The following is a 12,174-nucleotide window of genomic DNA, read 5'->3' as shown; positions in this document are numbered from 1 at the left end:
GGGGCAGGGGGACACCCAGCCCACCCACAACAGCACATCCCTTGTCTCCAGCCTTCCCGTGAACAATCCCAAAATACTTCAAAATTCAGCGGCTAGGTTACTCACCACACCAACGCCAGGAAACTATCTTATCTTAACCTTCATCGGTTACTGTTGTTATTATTATCCACATGGCAGTATGTGTGTGTTGGATGAGTGGAAGCATGTGTGACTGTCTGTATGTACATGAGTGTGCCTTCCTATGTGTGTGTGTGTTGGTGTGTGTGTTGGTGTGTGTGGGCTTGTTTCATTATAGTGGGGACCAAAAGTTTCCTCAAGAATAAGAAGACAAAAATAATTTGATCTTGTAGCGTGACTTTCTTGGTATTCACAAGATTTAGTGTGTGTGTGTGTGTCAGGGGACAATATTAGATGTATTCAGTAGGTCCCCAGCCCTCTGAACAAACACCTGTTCACACGTCTGTCATGACTAAGCCACTGTCAGAGACTTTCGAGTCTTCATTTCCCATGATGCTTTGATGTAAGCCCTTGGCTTGACCTCATGTGACACACACACACACACACACACACCAGGTGGGAAGTGGGAGTAGAGAGGGTGAGAAATGTAAAAAAGGAGGGAGGGTAAGAGACACACACGCGCACACATTCACACACACTCAGACACACTCAGACACACCAGATGATTTCTCTTGAGCAATGTCTGGCTGCTTGGATGACCTTTCTAATTAGGGATCGGTGCATGCAGGAGAGGGCTGTATGTGTAATGAAGCAGAAACGTATATTGGCCCCATGTTCAGAATGCATCGTTCCTGGAGCGTGAGGACCCAGACCTGCCCGTGTGTCTGGAGCAGACCCTGCTGGTGTGGGCACCGCTGGCCCTGCTCTGGCTCTGCGCCCCCTGCCACCTGGCTGCCCTCTGCAGGGCAGCAGCCGGCAAACACCTGTCCAAGCTCTACCTCTGCAAGCAGGTGGGACAGACTGGCTCACACACTCACGCACCCAGGGATGCTCCCCATCACACACACACACTCACACACACACACACACACATACACATACACACACACACACACAGATCCTCCCCATCACACACACACACTCACACACTCACACACACCCAGGGATGCTCCCCATCACACACACACACACACACTCACACACTCACACACACACACACACACACAGATGCTCACCAACGCACACAAACATTCGCTGTCACACATACCCCAGCATTTTTCTTACATTCCATGTCAAATACATGGCAATGTGTTTGTATCTGCCCAGGTACACTGCACATTGTTCACATCTGTCTGTGTTTCTGTCTGCTCATCTCCTCCATCTCTCTCTCTCGGTCTCCATCCTCCAGGTCGTGGTGGGGTCGTTATTCCTGACAGCGGTGGCAGGCTTGGCACTGACGTTGGGAGAGGACTATGGTCCAGGGAGTCAGGAGCAGAAGAACCCGGCTGTGTACTACACCAACCCTGCTCTCTTTGCTGCATCCTGGGTAACACTCACTCACACATACACACTCAACCCACACACCCACCCACACACACACAGATACACCCACACACAGACACACACTCAACGCACACAACACAGACACAGACACACCCAAACACACAGATACACACCCGCACACAGAAAATGGAAGCAGCATATAGATAGACTGTTTATGTGGTCATATAACATGGGTTCATAAAGTCACTCTGCAGGTGAATCATACCAGTTAGTCACAGAAAGTAATTTCCACACTGAATGTGTAACTATTTCCCTTGAAGCAAACCACTCACAAATCTAACATCTGTTTTTAAATGGGACTGCCCACCCCCGTCCCCCACCAGGTGCTGATGTTGCTGTGTCAGGAGGGGCTGAGGCGGAGGAAGGGGGCGGTCGACTCATCCTCCCTCTTCCTCTTCTGGCTGCTGCTGGTCGTCTGTGAGATCTTCCCCTTCCAGACACTCACGCGACAGGCCCTCAGGCCGGTAGGTTAGATAGACTGGAGGAGGGGGGGGGGGGAGATATGAGAGAGAGGGAATGGGGGTGGAGATAGGGAGGGAGATTATGGGAGAGAAGAGGGGTGTGGAGGGAAATAGTCGGATATGATGGGAAGGGGGTCACAGAAATGGGTGAGCGATAGCAAAGTAGGGAGGAGAGGGAGGGAGATTGTGGAGGGAAGGAGGGTGAGTGTGTTCTGATGTTGTGTGGTGATACGTAGGTGTTCACCTTAGAGGAGAGGAAAAACACAATGTGTTATTTCCTCTGCTCCCTATGGGTTAGGGTTAGGGCCATTCTCTCCGTCTCTTTCATGTCTTTTTGTTGGCATACCTTTTACCACAAATCTTGCATCACTCTTTTCTGACCCGCACCCTTTTATTTTCTCTCGCTTTATCTCTCTCTACTTGTCTCACTTTATCTCTATCCCTCTCTTTCTTTCTTGCGTCAATCTCTCCCTCAACTTTTTATTTTGCTGGATGTCATCTCCTTACTGACTTGCCACACACCACTGTTGAATCATTTCACTTCCATCTCTCCTTACTTCTGCTCACTGTCTCTTTCCTCCTCTCTCTCTCTGTTTGTCTTACATTTACATTTAGTCATTTAGCAGACGCTTTTATCCAGAGCGACTTACAGTAAATACAGGGACATTCCCCCCGAGGCAAGTAGGGTGAAGTGCCTTTCCCAAGGACACAACGTCAGTTGGCATGACCGGGAATCGAACTGGCAACCTTCGGATTACTAGCCCGACTCCCTCACCGCTCAGCCACCTGACTCCTGTCTGTCTCACTCTTTCTCTCCCTCTCAATCTGTTTGTCTCTTTCTCTCTGTCTACCGCTCTCTCTCCCCACCTCCTTCTCTTTTTCTCACTCTCATCATCCCTCTCTCTCTCTCTCTCTCTCTCTCTCTCTCTCTCTCTCTCTCTCTCTCTCTCTCTCTCCCTCTCTCTCTCTCTCCCCTGCCCCAGGAAGCGGTGACAGACCTCCCCCGGTTCTGTCTCTTCTTCATATCCTTTGGGCTGGAGCTGCTGGCCCTGGTTTTCTCCACCATCGCTGATGTTCCTCCTGAGTTAGAAGATCTGGTTAAGAAGGTAATATATAACACAAACACACACACACACAATCTAGAGTCAACACACACACCAAACCAGATCCTTGATCCTAACCCCAACCTTACCCCCATAATCTACCCCCTGATTCTAATTGAAACACCAAACCTAGCCCTAGTCATAGGCCTGACTATCGCCAACCCTATCTTTTACCTCTAGCCCTGACCCTTAGCCCTAACCATAGTCCCTAGCCTTAACCCTAACCCCAGATCTGTGATAGTTGTTGCTGATAGTTTGTTGATTCACTGTCTGTAGATCATCTACAGTGCCTGTGGAGATAACACGTTGTTGATAACGTGGAGTCCTCTGTAGTGATGTTTGTTCCTCACCTTCTACTGTTCTCTCTGTAGAACCCAGGGCTATCAGTGTCACATGTTCTGCTGTTCTCTCTGTAGAACCCAGGGCTATCAGTGTCACATGTTCTGCTGTTCTCTCTGTAGAGCCCAGGGCTATCAGTGTCACATGTTCTGCTGTTTTCTCTGTAGAACCCAGGGCTATCAGTGTCACATGTTCTGCTGTTCTCTCTGTAGAACCCAGGGCTATCAGTGTGACATGTTCTGCTGTTCTCTCTGTAGAACCCAGGGCTATCAGTGTCACATGTTCTGCTGTTCTCTCTGTAGAACCCAGGGCTATCAGTGTCACATGTTCTGCTGTTCTCTCTGTAGAACCCAGGGCTATCAGTGTCACATGTTCTGCTGTTCTCTCTGTAGAACCCAGGGCTATCAGTGTCACATGTTCTGCTGTTCTCTCCATAGAACCCAGAGGCGGGGGCTGCCTTCCTCAACAGGATCACATTCAACTGGATCCACAGGTAAGCCACGAAGGGTCCACAGGTAGGCACCAACATCCTCGTGTCTGCTGTGTGACTTACATGTCTACCGCCCGCCCCCCTCCCTCCCCCCCACAACCCCCAGTATGGTTGTCAATGGCTACAAGCGGCCTTTGGTCCAGGAGGACATGTGGGATCTGAACAAGAAGGACTCCACCCTCTGCATCAGCCAGAACTTCCAGGACAACATGCAGGTGAGATGCTGAGGAACGGTGCTCAGGGGTTTGGGGGTTGATGTTGACGGGTCCTCTGCAATCAGTGATACCAGACACCCAGTACCCCCCACCATCCACCTTCGCGAGACCCATGATACCATTTCAAACCAGCTCCAGAAACCATCTCTCACTGTGTTCTGGTTTTGTCTGAATGTGTTCTGTATCTGTATCTGACCTACCAAAAACAGACAAACAAACGTGAATAGTGGTCACTGACGAAAAAACTGCGTTCGCATCCATCAGGTTGAGCTGGGAGCCGCGAGGGCCCGCCTCCGGAAGAAGTCCCCGAAGAAGAGGGACAAGCTCCACAGCCGTGCCCAGGCAGACAGCCTCCAGAACGGGCTGGGCAAGGGCGTCAGCCGTGACGCGCTGGTCATGGTAAGACAACCAGAAAGAGAAAGGCGATGGGGATGATCGATTAATCAATCACTTTATCAATAGAGACACAAAACAACCAAGCTACGTATTACAGTTTTTCTCGATTGGTTACACACATTTTCTGAATGCATACCTCATACTCTCAGAACTCTACACACAAATCAAAAAAACACACACACAATGGGCAAAACCCCTCACTTCTGCAAAATTAAACTTAACATTCAAAACAATGTTATTTAAACTCAAAATGGTATTTTGTTTTCAAATGACAAACACAAACCATCATATGAATAGACATTTATAAGAACCATTTGAACACTGATGTGCTCAATGTAAAACACTATGACGAATGGAAAACACTTCTTCTTCATTCATCATAGTGAGTTAGGCCTTTTATTGTTCAGTGTTACATTTACTACAGACAGTACATACATAAGTGTGTTGTAAAATATTTGAGAATATTGTTTTTATACTCAGAACACAGAAATACACGGTAACAAATATATTTTACATATATGTACACAGTGTACATCCCAACCAACACAAAGTTGCACATACAGCGGTTTACATACAAAACAACAGAATAATTTACTGTATAGTGTATACAGTTACATTATTATTATTTTTCTTTGTATTTGCCGTAATGTTATGGCGTTATTTTCTAGGACCATGTTCATGATTTCAGTTTCCTGTTCAGGAGACAGAAGACGTTCCCGACCACCTTGTGTTGGTAATCTTTCAGTTCTGCCAAACATATAGTAAAATACTGTAAATACTGTGTAGGAATACAAAGTAGGAATACATTTTCCAAATACTTGAAACATTATTTTTACAGTCCTACAGAACAGTCCACAGGCAATACTTTACTACTGTACTCATTGAGTACTGTATTGATATGCAGTAGGCCTACTGCAATTTTGTAGTGAGAGTAGATTTCTTACCTATTCTCATTTCGGAAAGTCCCCGATGATGGATGCTACAGTGTACCTGCTCAAATTTGGCTGTACTCTTTGCCCAGCCTCCCTCATTGTTAGACCATGGTTGACTACATGGTCAACCAAAGCGGCTCGGATCTCATCAGAGATTATGGTCCTTGGCCTTCCTCATCCTCGTCCTCCCTGTCCTCCTCCTCTTACTCTCACTCCTCGGCCTCTGTTTCCAATGTTGGCATCCATTGCTCAAAAACAGAAAAGGTCACCTGTTGCCCTTTTATTCTAAAGCTCTGATTGCTATTTGTAAAACTGTGTGACAGGTGTTTGTTCATGCGATTAGTCAGTGTGCGTATTTGAATGGCAGTGTGTTCCTTGTGAAAACAAAAGATTTTCTTCATGAAAATTGTGCCAAATGCAGAGAATTGTGTGTAGTGTTTTGAAAAAAGTGTGTTTTAGAACTGCAATTTGAGTGTAAAGCAGGAATTGTGCTTGTAGTTTAGCACAATTGGTTCATGGGGTTGGTGCATGAGTTACATGTTGTGGTCATTGTGTCTCAAGTACCAGTATTTGTGTGTAAACAATTGAGAAAAACTGTAACAACAGAACCAGACATTGTACAATCAATCCCAAAGTAAGTACACAGATTACCTTATACAGTAGAGTATCTAAAATACTTCAATATTTTCAACTTTTTCACCCTGTTTATGTAACGTTACTGTACAAAGTGTTTGAGTTTAGGAAGCGAATTATACACAGCGAACAGTACACACCTATGGTACCCACCGCACACACTCAGTAATTATAGCCTGCTCCCTTCGTTGGCTCCTTCCTGTGTTATTAAGTCCTGATGTGTTAGTGGTTCTTAATGGTCTCAGAACAAAGCTTTGCATGCTTTTCTTCTGGGTGTTTTGATGGCTACGCTGTTTCATCGCTCTAGTTGGTTCTTGTTTTCAAATGATGTTATGGAGGCTGTATGGTAATTTCCTATTTCTGACCATGTTGTCGCTTTACACTTTTCCTGTTTCCACTCATATTGTCATGGTTGTATGGTCATTTTCTTTTTCAGAACAATTCCTGTTGACATGTGACATGTGACAGATATTTGACGTGTTTTGTTTTGTTTTCCATCTCAGGAAGAAAAGGGGTCTGGAAAAGATGAGAAAAAGGAAGAGAAGAAAAAAAGGAAAGAAGACGGAGACTACCCCAAGTCTTGGCTGATTTCAACCATCCTGAAGACTTTCAAAGGGTCTCTGATCGAGTCTGCCTTCTTCAAACTGTTCCAGGACCTGCTGTCCTTCGCCAGTCCCCAGCTGCTCAAGTGAGGGGCTCTGTTAAAGTTTTTAAATTGGACACATCACATTTTTTATGTATTCAAACTATGTCACTCTGACTCACAGTCAATCATATTTAATCAATGTTTGAGTCGCTGGTGCTGAGAAACACCCTCATTATGACATCACAGGTCCTATCTGAGGTGTTCATCTATGCTGTGTGCTTTTTGTAACATTATTCAGCCTTTCAAGACAAAGAAAAAAAGAGGAATGAAGAAAAATTTCCCTCCTCAGTAAATACATGTCAGAAGAAAATAGACTGGATGTGATTATTGCTTCTAGGAGCATCCATCAACCTGCTTATTGTCTGTCCCAGTGATTATGCATGCTGACCGATGCTGGCAGAGAGCTGGGGCCAGAGTGCAGTTTCCTTTATTGCAAAGTGACTTGGACTGACTGGACTTGATTAAGATGGTGACACGAGCTTGATTACGATGACTATAGACTATGACCCGACACTCGACAATAAACTGAACACAAAACAGGGACCTAAATACAAACCAAACGAGACACTGTGACAGCACTTCAAACAAATTAACAAGACTTAACAGGTGACACTGCTACTCCAAGTTAGCACACAGACCCTTGTACTGCAGGATAAGGCGTGGAGCAGCCTTCTGGCTGGTATAGCTTCATGGAGCTGGGCGTTACTTAAATGTAATTTCAATCAGCATATTTAGTCCCCCTCCCCTAACTTCCATTGTGGTTTGTTCCAGACTGATGATCTCCTTCACTCAGGACACATCCATCTATGCCTGGCAGGGCTATCTGTATGCGGTGGCCCTGCTTCTGGTGGCTATCCTGCAGTCTCTGTTGCTTCAGCAGTACTTCCAACGTTGCTTCGTGCTCGGCATGCAAGTGCGGACCGCCATCATGGCCGCCGTGTACAAGAAGGTACGCTGTGCAAGGCACGGCTCCACACACTTACAGCACTCACACACACGCACACAGCGCACACTCACAAACACACACCACAAACACATACGCACAAAAACATACAATGTGTGCGTGTGGGTTTGAGGTTGGTGCATCACATTTCACTCACTGGTTGATGTTTTCCTACCAAGGTTTAACTCTGAGAAAAAAATATGTTACATTTATTCATTTTGCAGACGCTTTTATCCAAAGCGATAAAAGCGTGTTATTACCTGGAAGTGCAATTGAACACTTAATCTCTCTCTCCTTTCTCTTACTCCTTCTCTTCACTCAACTCTCTGTTTTCTTATTTTTTCTCTCTCCGTCTCTCTCCTCCTCAACCACCTCAACCCCCTCCTCCCCCTCCTCCCCCGCCCTCCCCTCCTCCCCCGCCCTCCCCTCCTCCCCTCCTCCCCCCGCCCTCCCCTCTTCCCCGCCCTCCCCTCCTCCCCCGCCCTCCCCTCCTCCCCTCACCCTCCTCCCCCGCCCTCCCCTCCTCCCCCCGCCCTCCCCTCCTCCCCCCGCCCTCCCCTCCTCCCCCGCCCTCCCCTCCTCCCCCCGCCCTCCCCTCCTCCCCCGCCCTCCCCTCCTCCCCCGCCGTCCCCTCCTCCCCCCGTCCTCCTCCCCTGCCCTCCCCCACAGGCGCTGGTGGTGTCCAACGACGTCCGCAAGGAGTCGACGGTCGGCGAGACGGTGAACCTCATGTCCGCCGACGCGCAGCGCTTCAACGACGTCACCAACTTCATCCACCTGCTGTGGTCGTGCCCCCTGCAGATCGCCCTCGCCATCGGCTTCCTGTGGCTGGAGCTGGGCCCTTCGGTGCTCGCCGGCCTGGCCGTCATGGTGCTCATGGTCCCCATTAACGGCCTGCTGGCCTCCAAGTCCAGAAACTTCCAGGTACGGCTTGTCAACACGAGGAGACAGACACACGGAGGGAGGGACAGTTTTACAAAAAGATGGAGGGAGAAAGAGAGGGAGGGATGGATGGAAGGAGGTGAGGAGAAAGGGAGGTTTTGAGGGAGGCAGGAAGAGAGAGGAAGGTAGGGTTGGAGAAAGATGAGAAGGAAAGGAGGGAGGAAAATAGAACACCACACCAACAACTGAAATGTGTTTAGTCGTCATCTTGCATGACTGGATGAAGATAGATGGATCGTGTTTCCAGTCTGCTGAGGCCTCCGGGTCTTCTAGGGTCACCTGGGTAGCAGACCCAGGGCTAGGAGAGAGGAGCAAAGGAGGAAGAAATGGAGGGAGAGAAGGATGGAGGGTGGGAGGGAAGGAGAGAGGGATGGAGGGGCGGGAGGGAAGGAGAGAGGGATAGAGGGGTGGGAGGGAGGGAAGGAGATAGGGATGGAGGGGCGGGAGGGAAGGAGAGAGGGATAGAGGGGTGGGAGGGAGGGAAGGAGAGAGGGATGGAGGGGCCGGAGGGAAGGAGAGAGGGATGGAGGGGCGGGAGGGATGGAGGGGTGGGAGGGATGGAGAGAGGGATGGAGGGGTGGGAGGGATGAAGGGGTGGGAGGGATGGAGAGAGGGGTGGGAGGGATGGAGAGAGGGATGGAGGGGTGGGAGGGATGGAGAGAAGGATGGAGGGGAAGGCCTGGAGTGAAAGGTTGTCCAGGTTTGTCCAGGTATATACATGGAACAAAATTGTGGGTGAGACGAGTTTTGCCATGGTCTACTACATGGCACATTGGTGATTTTTTTATTTAAATGTTTTATTGATTTGTTTGGAAAGCATGGTACCATACAATTTATATTAACAATAAAACAGTTGTTTTTCAGGTTCTGCAGGCATCCATCATATATAGAACAGCCCAAAATAATAATATACACAATTAGACAAACTAAATATAAGTATACACATACCTGTGCTAGTAATAATACTATCTATGCCTAATTCCCTGCTTTAATGTGTGTCCAGAAGTACATTAGTGATTCTTTATGACATTTGTGTTTTGAAAATTGTTACATACACAGTGTTTTTTCAACATATGCTTGCATTGCAAACAGGTTTAGTCCGTATGCCAGAGGATACCATTTACTGTACACAGAAATGTAGACGTGTTTAGTGTCGTTTAGTTAGTTAAACATCCAGGCTCTATAAAATGTCTACTAAGCATTCGAAGCTCTCAAAGAAGTGACCAAACCATGGCGATTTATGATCTCATCTCACAGTCTCATTGTCTCACACTGTCAATCTTGAGTCCATCCCGTTTGCACATCTATCTCCAGTTGCATTCAGCATAAGGACTGTTTAAAAGCTGACTGTTGATTTCCTGTCTCTATGGTGGCAGATTGAGAACATGAAGTTTAAAGATAAACGTATGAAGATCATGAATGAGATCCTCAATGGCATCAAGGTAGGCTTTCCTTCATCAAGATTGTTTTGTATTCATGTGTTCATGTGGAATATACCTTACTTATGGGGGGGGGGGTCTGGCTGTATGACTAGGGGGTTGAGGGAGAATGAGGGAGGGGGGGAGCGGTTGATGTGGGGGTCTGTAGGTCCTTCCGAGCTCATAACAGACATCAAACGGAAGAGGTTCCCTTCTGTGCTGATGTAACACCCTGGGCTCCCTGACAAATCTCTCTCTCTCCTCTCTCTTTCGGTCTCCTGCCCTGTTTGTAGATTCTGAAGCTGTATGCGTGGGAGTCCTCTTTCCAGAGCCAGGTGGAGGGGATCCGAGAACAGGAGCTGCAAGTCATGAAGAAGTTTGCCTACCTCTCCTCGGTCTCCACCTTCATCTTCTCCTGCGCTCCCGCCCTGGTGAGTCCTCAGGGTGGGGAAGGGGGGAGGAATGGACAGAGAGAGAGAGACAAACACGGAGAATGAGAGGGAGAAAATGAAACAGAAGGAGAGAGAGACAGAGAGATTGGTACAGATAAACATTGATAGAGAAAGAGACTGATAGAGAGGGTGGGAGAAAGAAAATGAGAGCGAGTGGGAGGATTAGAGACAGAGAATGATAGAGACAAAGAGAGAGGTAGAGAGAGAGGGGTAGAGAGAGATCCCTTCTAACCTGTTCCTGTGTCCAGGTGTCCCTCGCAACGTTTGCTACATTCGTTGGGGTGAGCTCAGAGAATGTTCTGGATGCTGGGAAAGCCTTCACCTCCATCTCTCTCTTCAACATCCTGCGCTTTCCTCTCGCCATGCTGCCCATGCTCATTGCCGCAATGGTGCAGGTGAGGACACACAGGCAAACACACACCGCGCACACACACACATGCTCATTTTTGCAATGGTTCGTAGAAAAACGGTAAACCCCTTGTCCTGATCCCGTGTCCAGACAACGGTGTCTAAGCAACGTCTTGAGAAGTTTCTGGGAGGAGACGACCTGGATATGAACATCGTCCGCCATGACCCCAGTTTCAGTAGGTCATCCATCCTGCCAGTCAGCACTCCTGCCTGCTAACCTGGATCAGCCCTGTTTTCAATATATGGCTTGGCTTCTACACATTGCATTACAAGCCTATAGAAGTATAAAAGAAACCTATTAAAGCTGATATATCATGCTTCAGACTGCAGATAGTGATGGAGCCTGTGTGTATGTGTATGTGTGTGTATTCCATAGACACAGCCGTGAGTGTGTGTGATGGCACCTTTGCCTGGGAGAGAGATTCTGAGCCTATTCTCAAGAGGTAAGTGTGTGTATGTGTGTGCCTTCATTTGTGTGTGCGGCAGTTCTCTTCTGGGAAGAAGTCACCTTGATGGACATATTTCCAGTGTATGTATAAGTGTAGAAGATGTGATCTTTGTGTGTGGTGTGTGCACCTTCATGTCTAGGGATGGGTATCGAGAAGCGGTTCTTGTTTAGAACTGGTTCCCAGTGAATCGATTCCTTGGAATCGTTAGCAAAATTCCTTAACGATTCTGTTAACGATTCTCTGTGCCGTTAAACAATGAAAATGCTAAGTTTAATAATGGATTAAAAATCGATATGCTCAGTTTAATAATGGGACACGCGAACGTCTGTCTGAATAAACTATAAAAGTTTGTGCATAGACAGACTGCAGCAAACATGGCAACTAGGAAGAAGCGTTCTAAAGTTTGGTTGTATTTCACACGACAAAATGACAACAACGCCACTTGTAACGCGTGTAAAAAGTCTATTTCGTCGGAAATACTACAAATATGAAGAGGCATTTGAACACACAGCATGGAATGAAGTTACTGGAATGTCATGTGTTCGATGCATGCAGCAGCGCAGCTAACGTTCGCGCTTCATTTCTAACTATCTAAGGTAGAGCTAAACTGCTCAAAAGTGATCACAACCACTTGTTACTGTGTGAAGCAATTTGCCTTTATTGTGTGTGGTCGATCTAGTTATCTTCTGTCCCGTCGTTTGAAGCTTACATTTTAGCTCCGGCATTCGTCTCCCATTAGTATTGATCTTATCGATCATTTTACGTTATCGGGGCGGCGTGTGTTATCAGCAAACGTTCGCGCGTCGCATTATTAAACTGAGCATAT

At 47.4% G+C, this 12,174-nt stretch overlaps 1 protein-coding gene across 1 annotated transcript in view; it reads left to right on the top strand.

Annotated features, from left to right (window-relative positions):
- The window catches only part of abcc2 (ATP-binding cassette, sub-family C (CFTR/MRP), member 2), a 66,203-nt gene that overhangs the window by 13,915 nt on the left and 40,114 nt on the right, over positions 1-12,174 (top strand). Inside the window, exons 2-16 of the mRNA XM_067235618.1 lie at positions 798-968; positions 1,367-1,504; positions 1,845-1,985; positions 2,966-3,088; positions 3,862-3,917; positions 4,021-4,129; positions 4,394-4,528; positions 6,594-6,778; positions 7,508-7,685; positions 8,349-8,603; positions 9,998-10,063; positions 10,333-10,470; positions 10,740-10,886; positions 10,991-11,075; positions 11,276-11,342. Of these exons, the coding sequence (XP_067091719.1) occupies positions 798-968; positions 1,367-1,504; positions 1,845-1,985; positions 2,966-3,088; positions 3,862-3,917; positions 4,021-4,129; positions 4,394-4,528; positions 6,594-6,778; positions 7,508-7,685; positions 8,349-8,603; positions 9,998-10,063; positions 10,333-10,470; positions 10,740-10,886; positions 10,991-11,075; positions 11,276-11,342 (1,994 nt within the window). The remainder of the gene's footprint in view (positions 1-797; positions 969-1,366; positions 1,505-1,844; positions 1,986-2,965; positions 3,089-3,861; positions 3,918-4,020; positions 4,130-4,393; positions 4,529-6,593; positions 6,779-7,507; positions 7,686-8,348; positions 8,604-9,997; positions 10,064-10,332; positions 10,471-10,739; positions 10,887-10,990; positions 11,076-11,275; positions 11,343-12,174) is intronic.

The sequence above is a fragment of the Osmerus mordax genome, chromosome 5 (genome assembly GCF_038355195.1).
Source record: "Osmerus mordax isolate fOsmMor3 chromosome 5, fOsmMor3.pri, whole genome shotgun sequence".
Lineage (NCBI taxonomy): Eukaryota > Metazoa > Chordata > Actinopteri > Osmeriformes > Osmeridae > Osmerus > Osmerus mordax.
The sequence above is the reverse complement of the archived record's forward strand: the minus strand, read 5'-3'. Positions and strand labels throughout refer to the sequence as shown.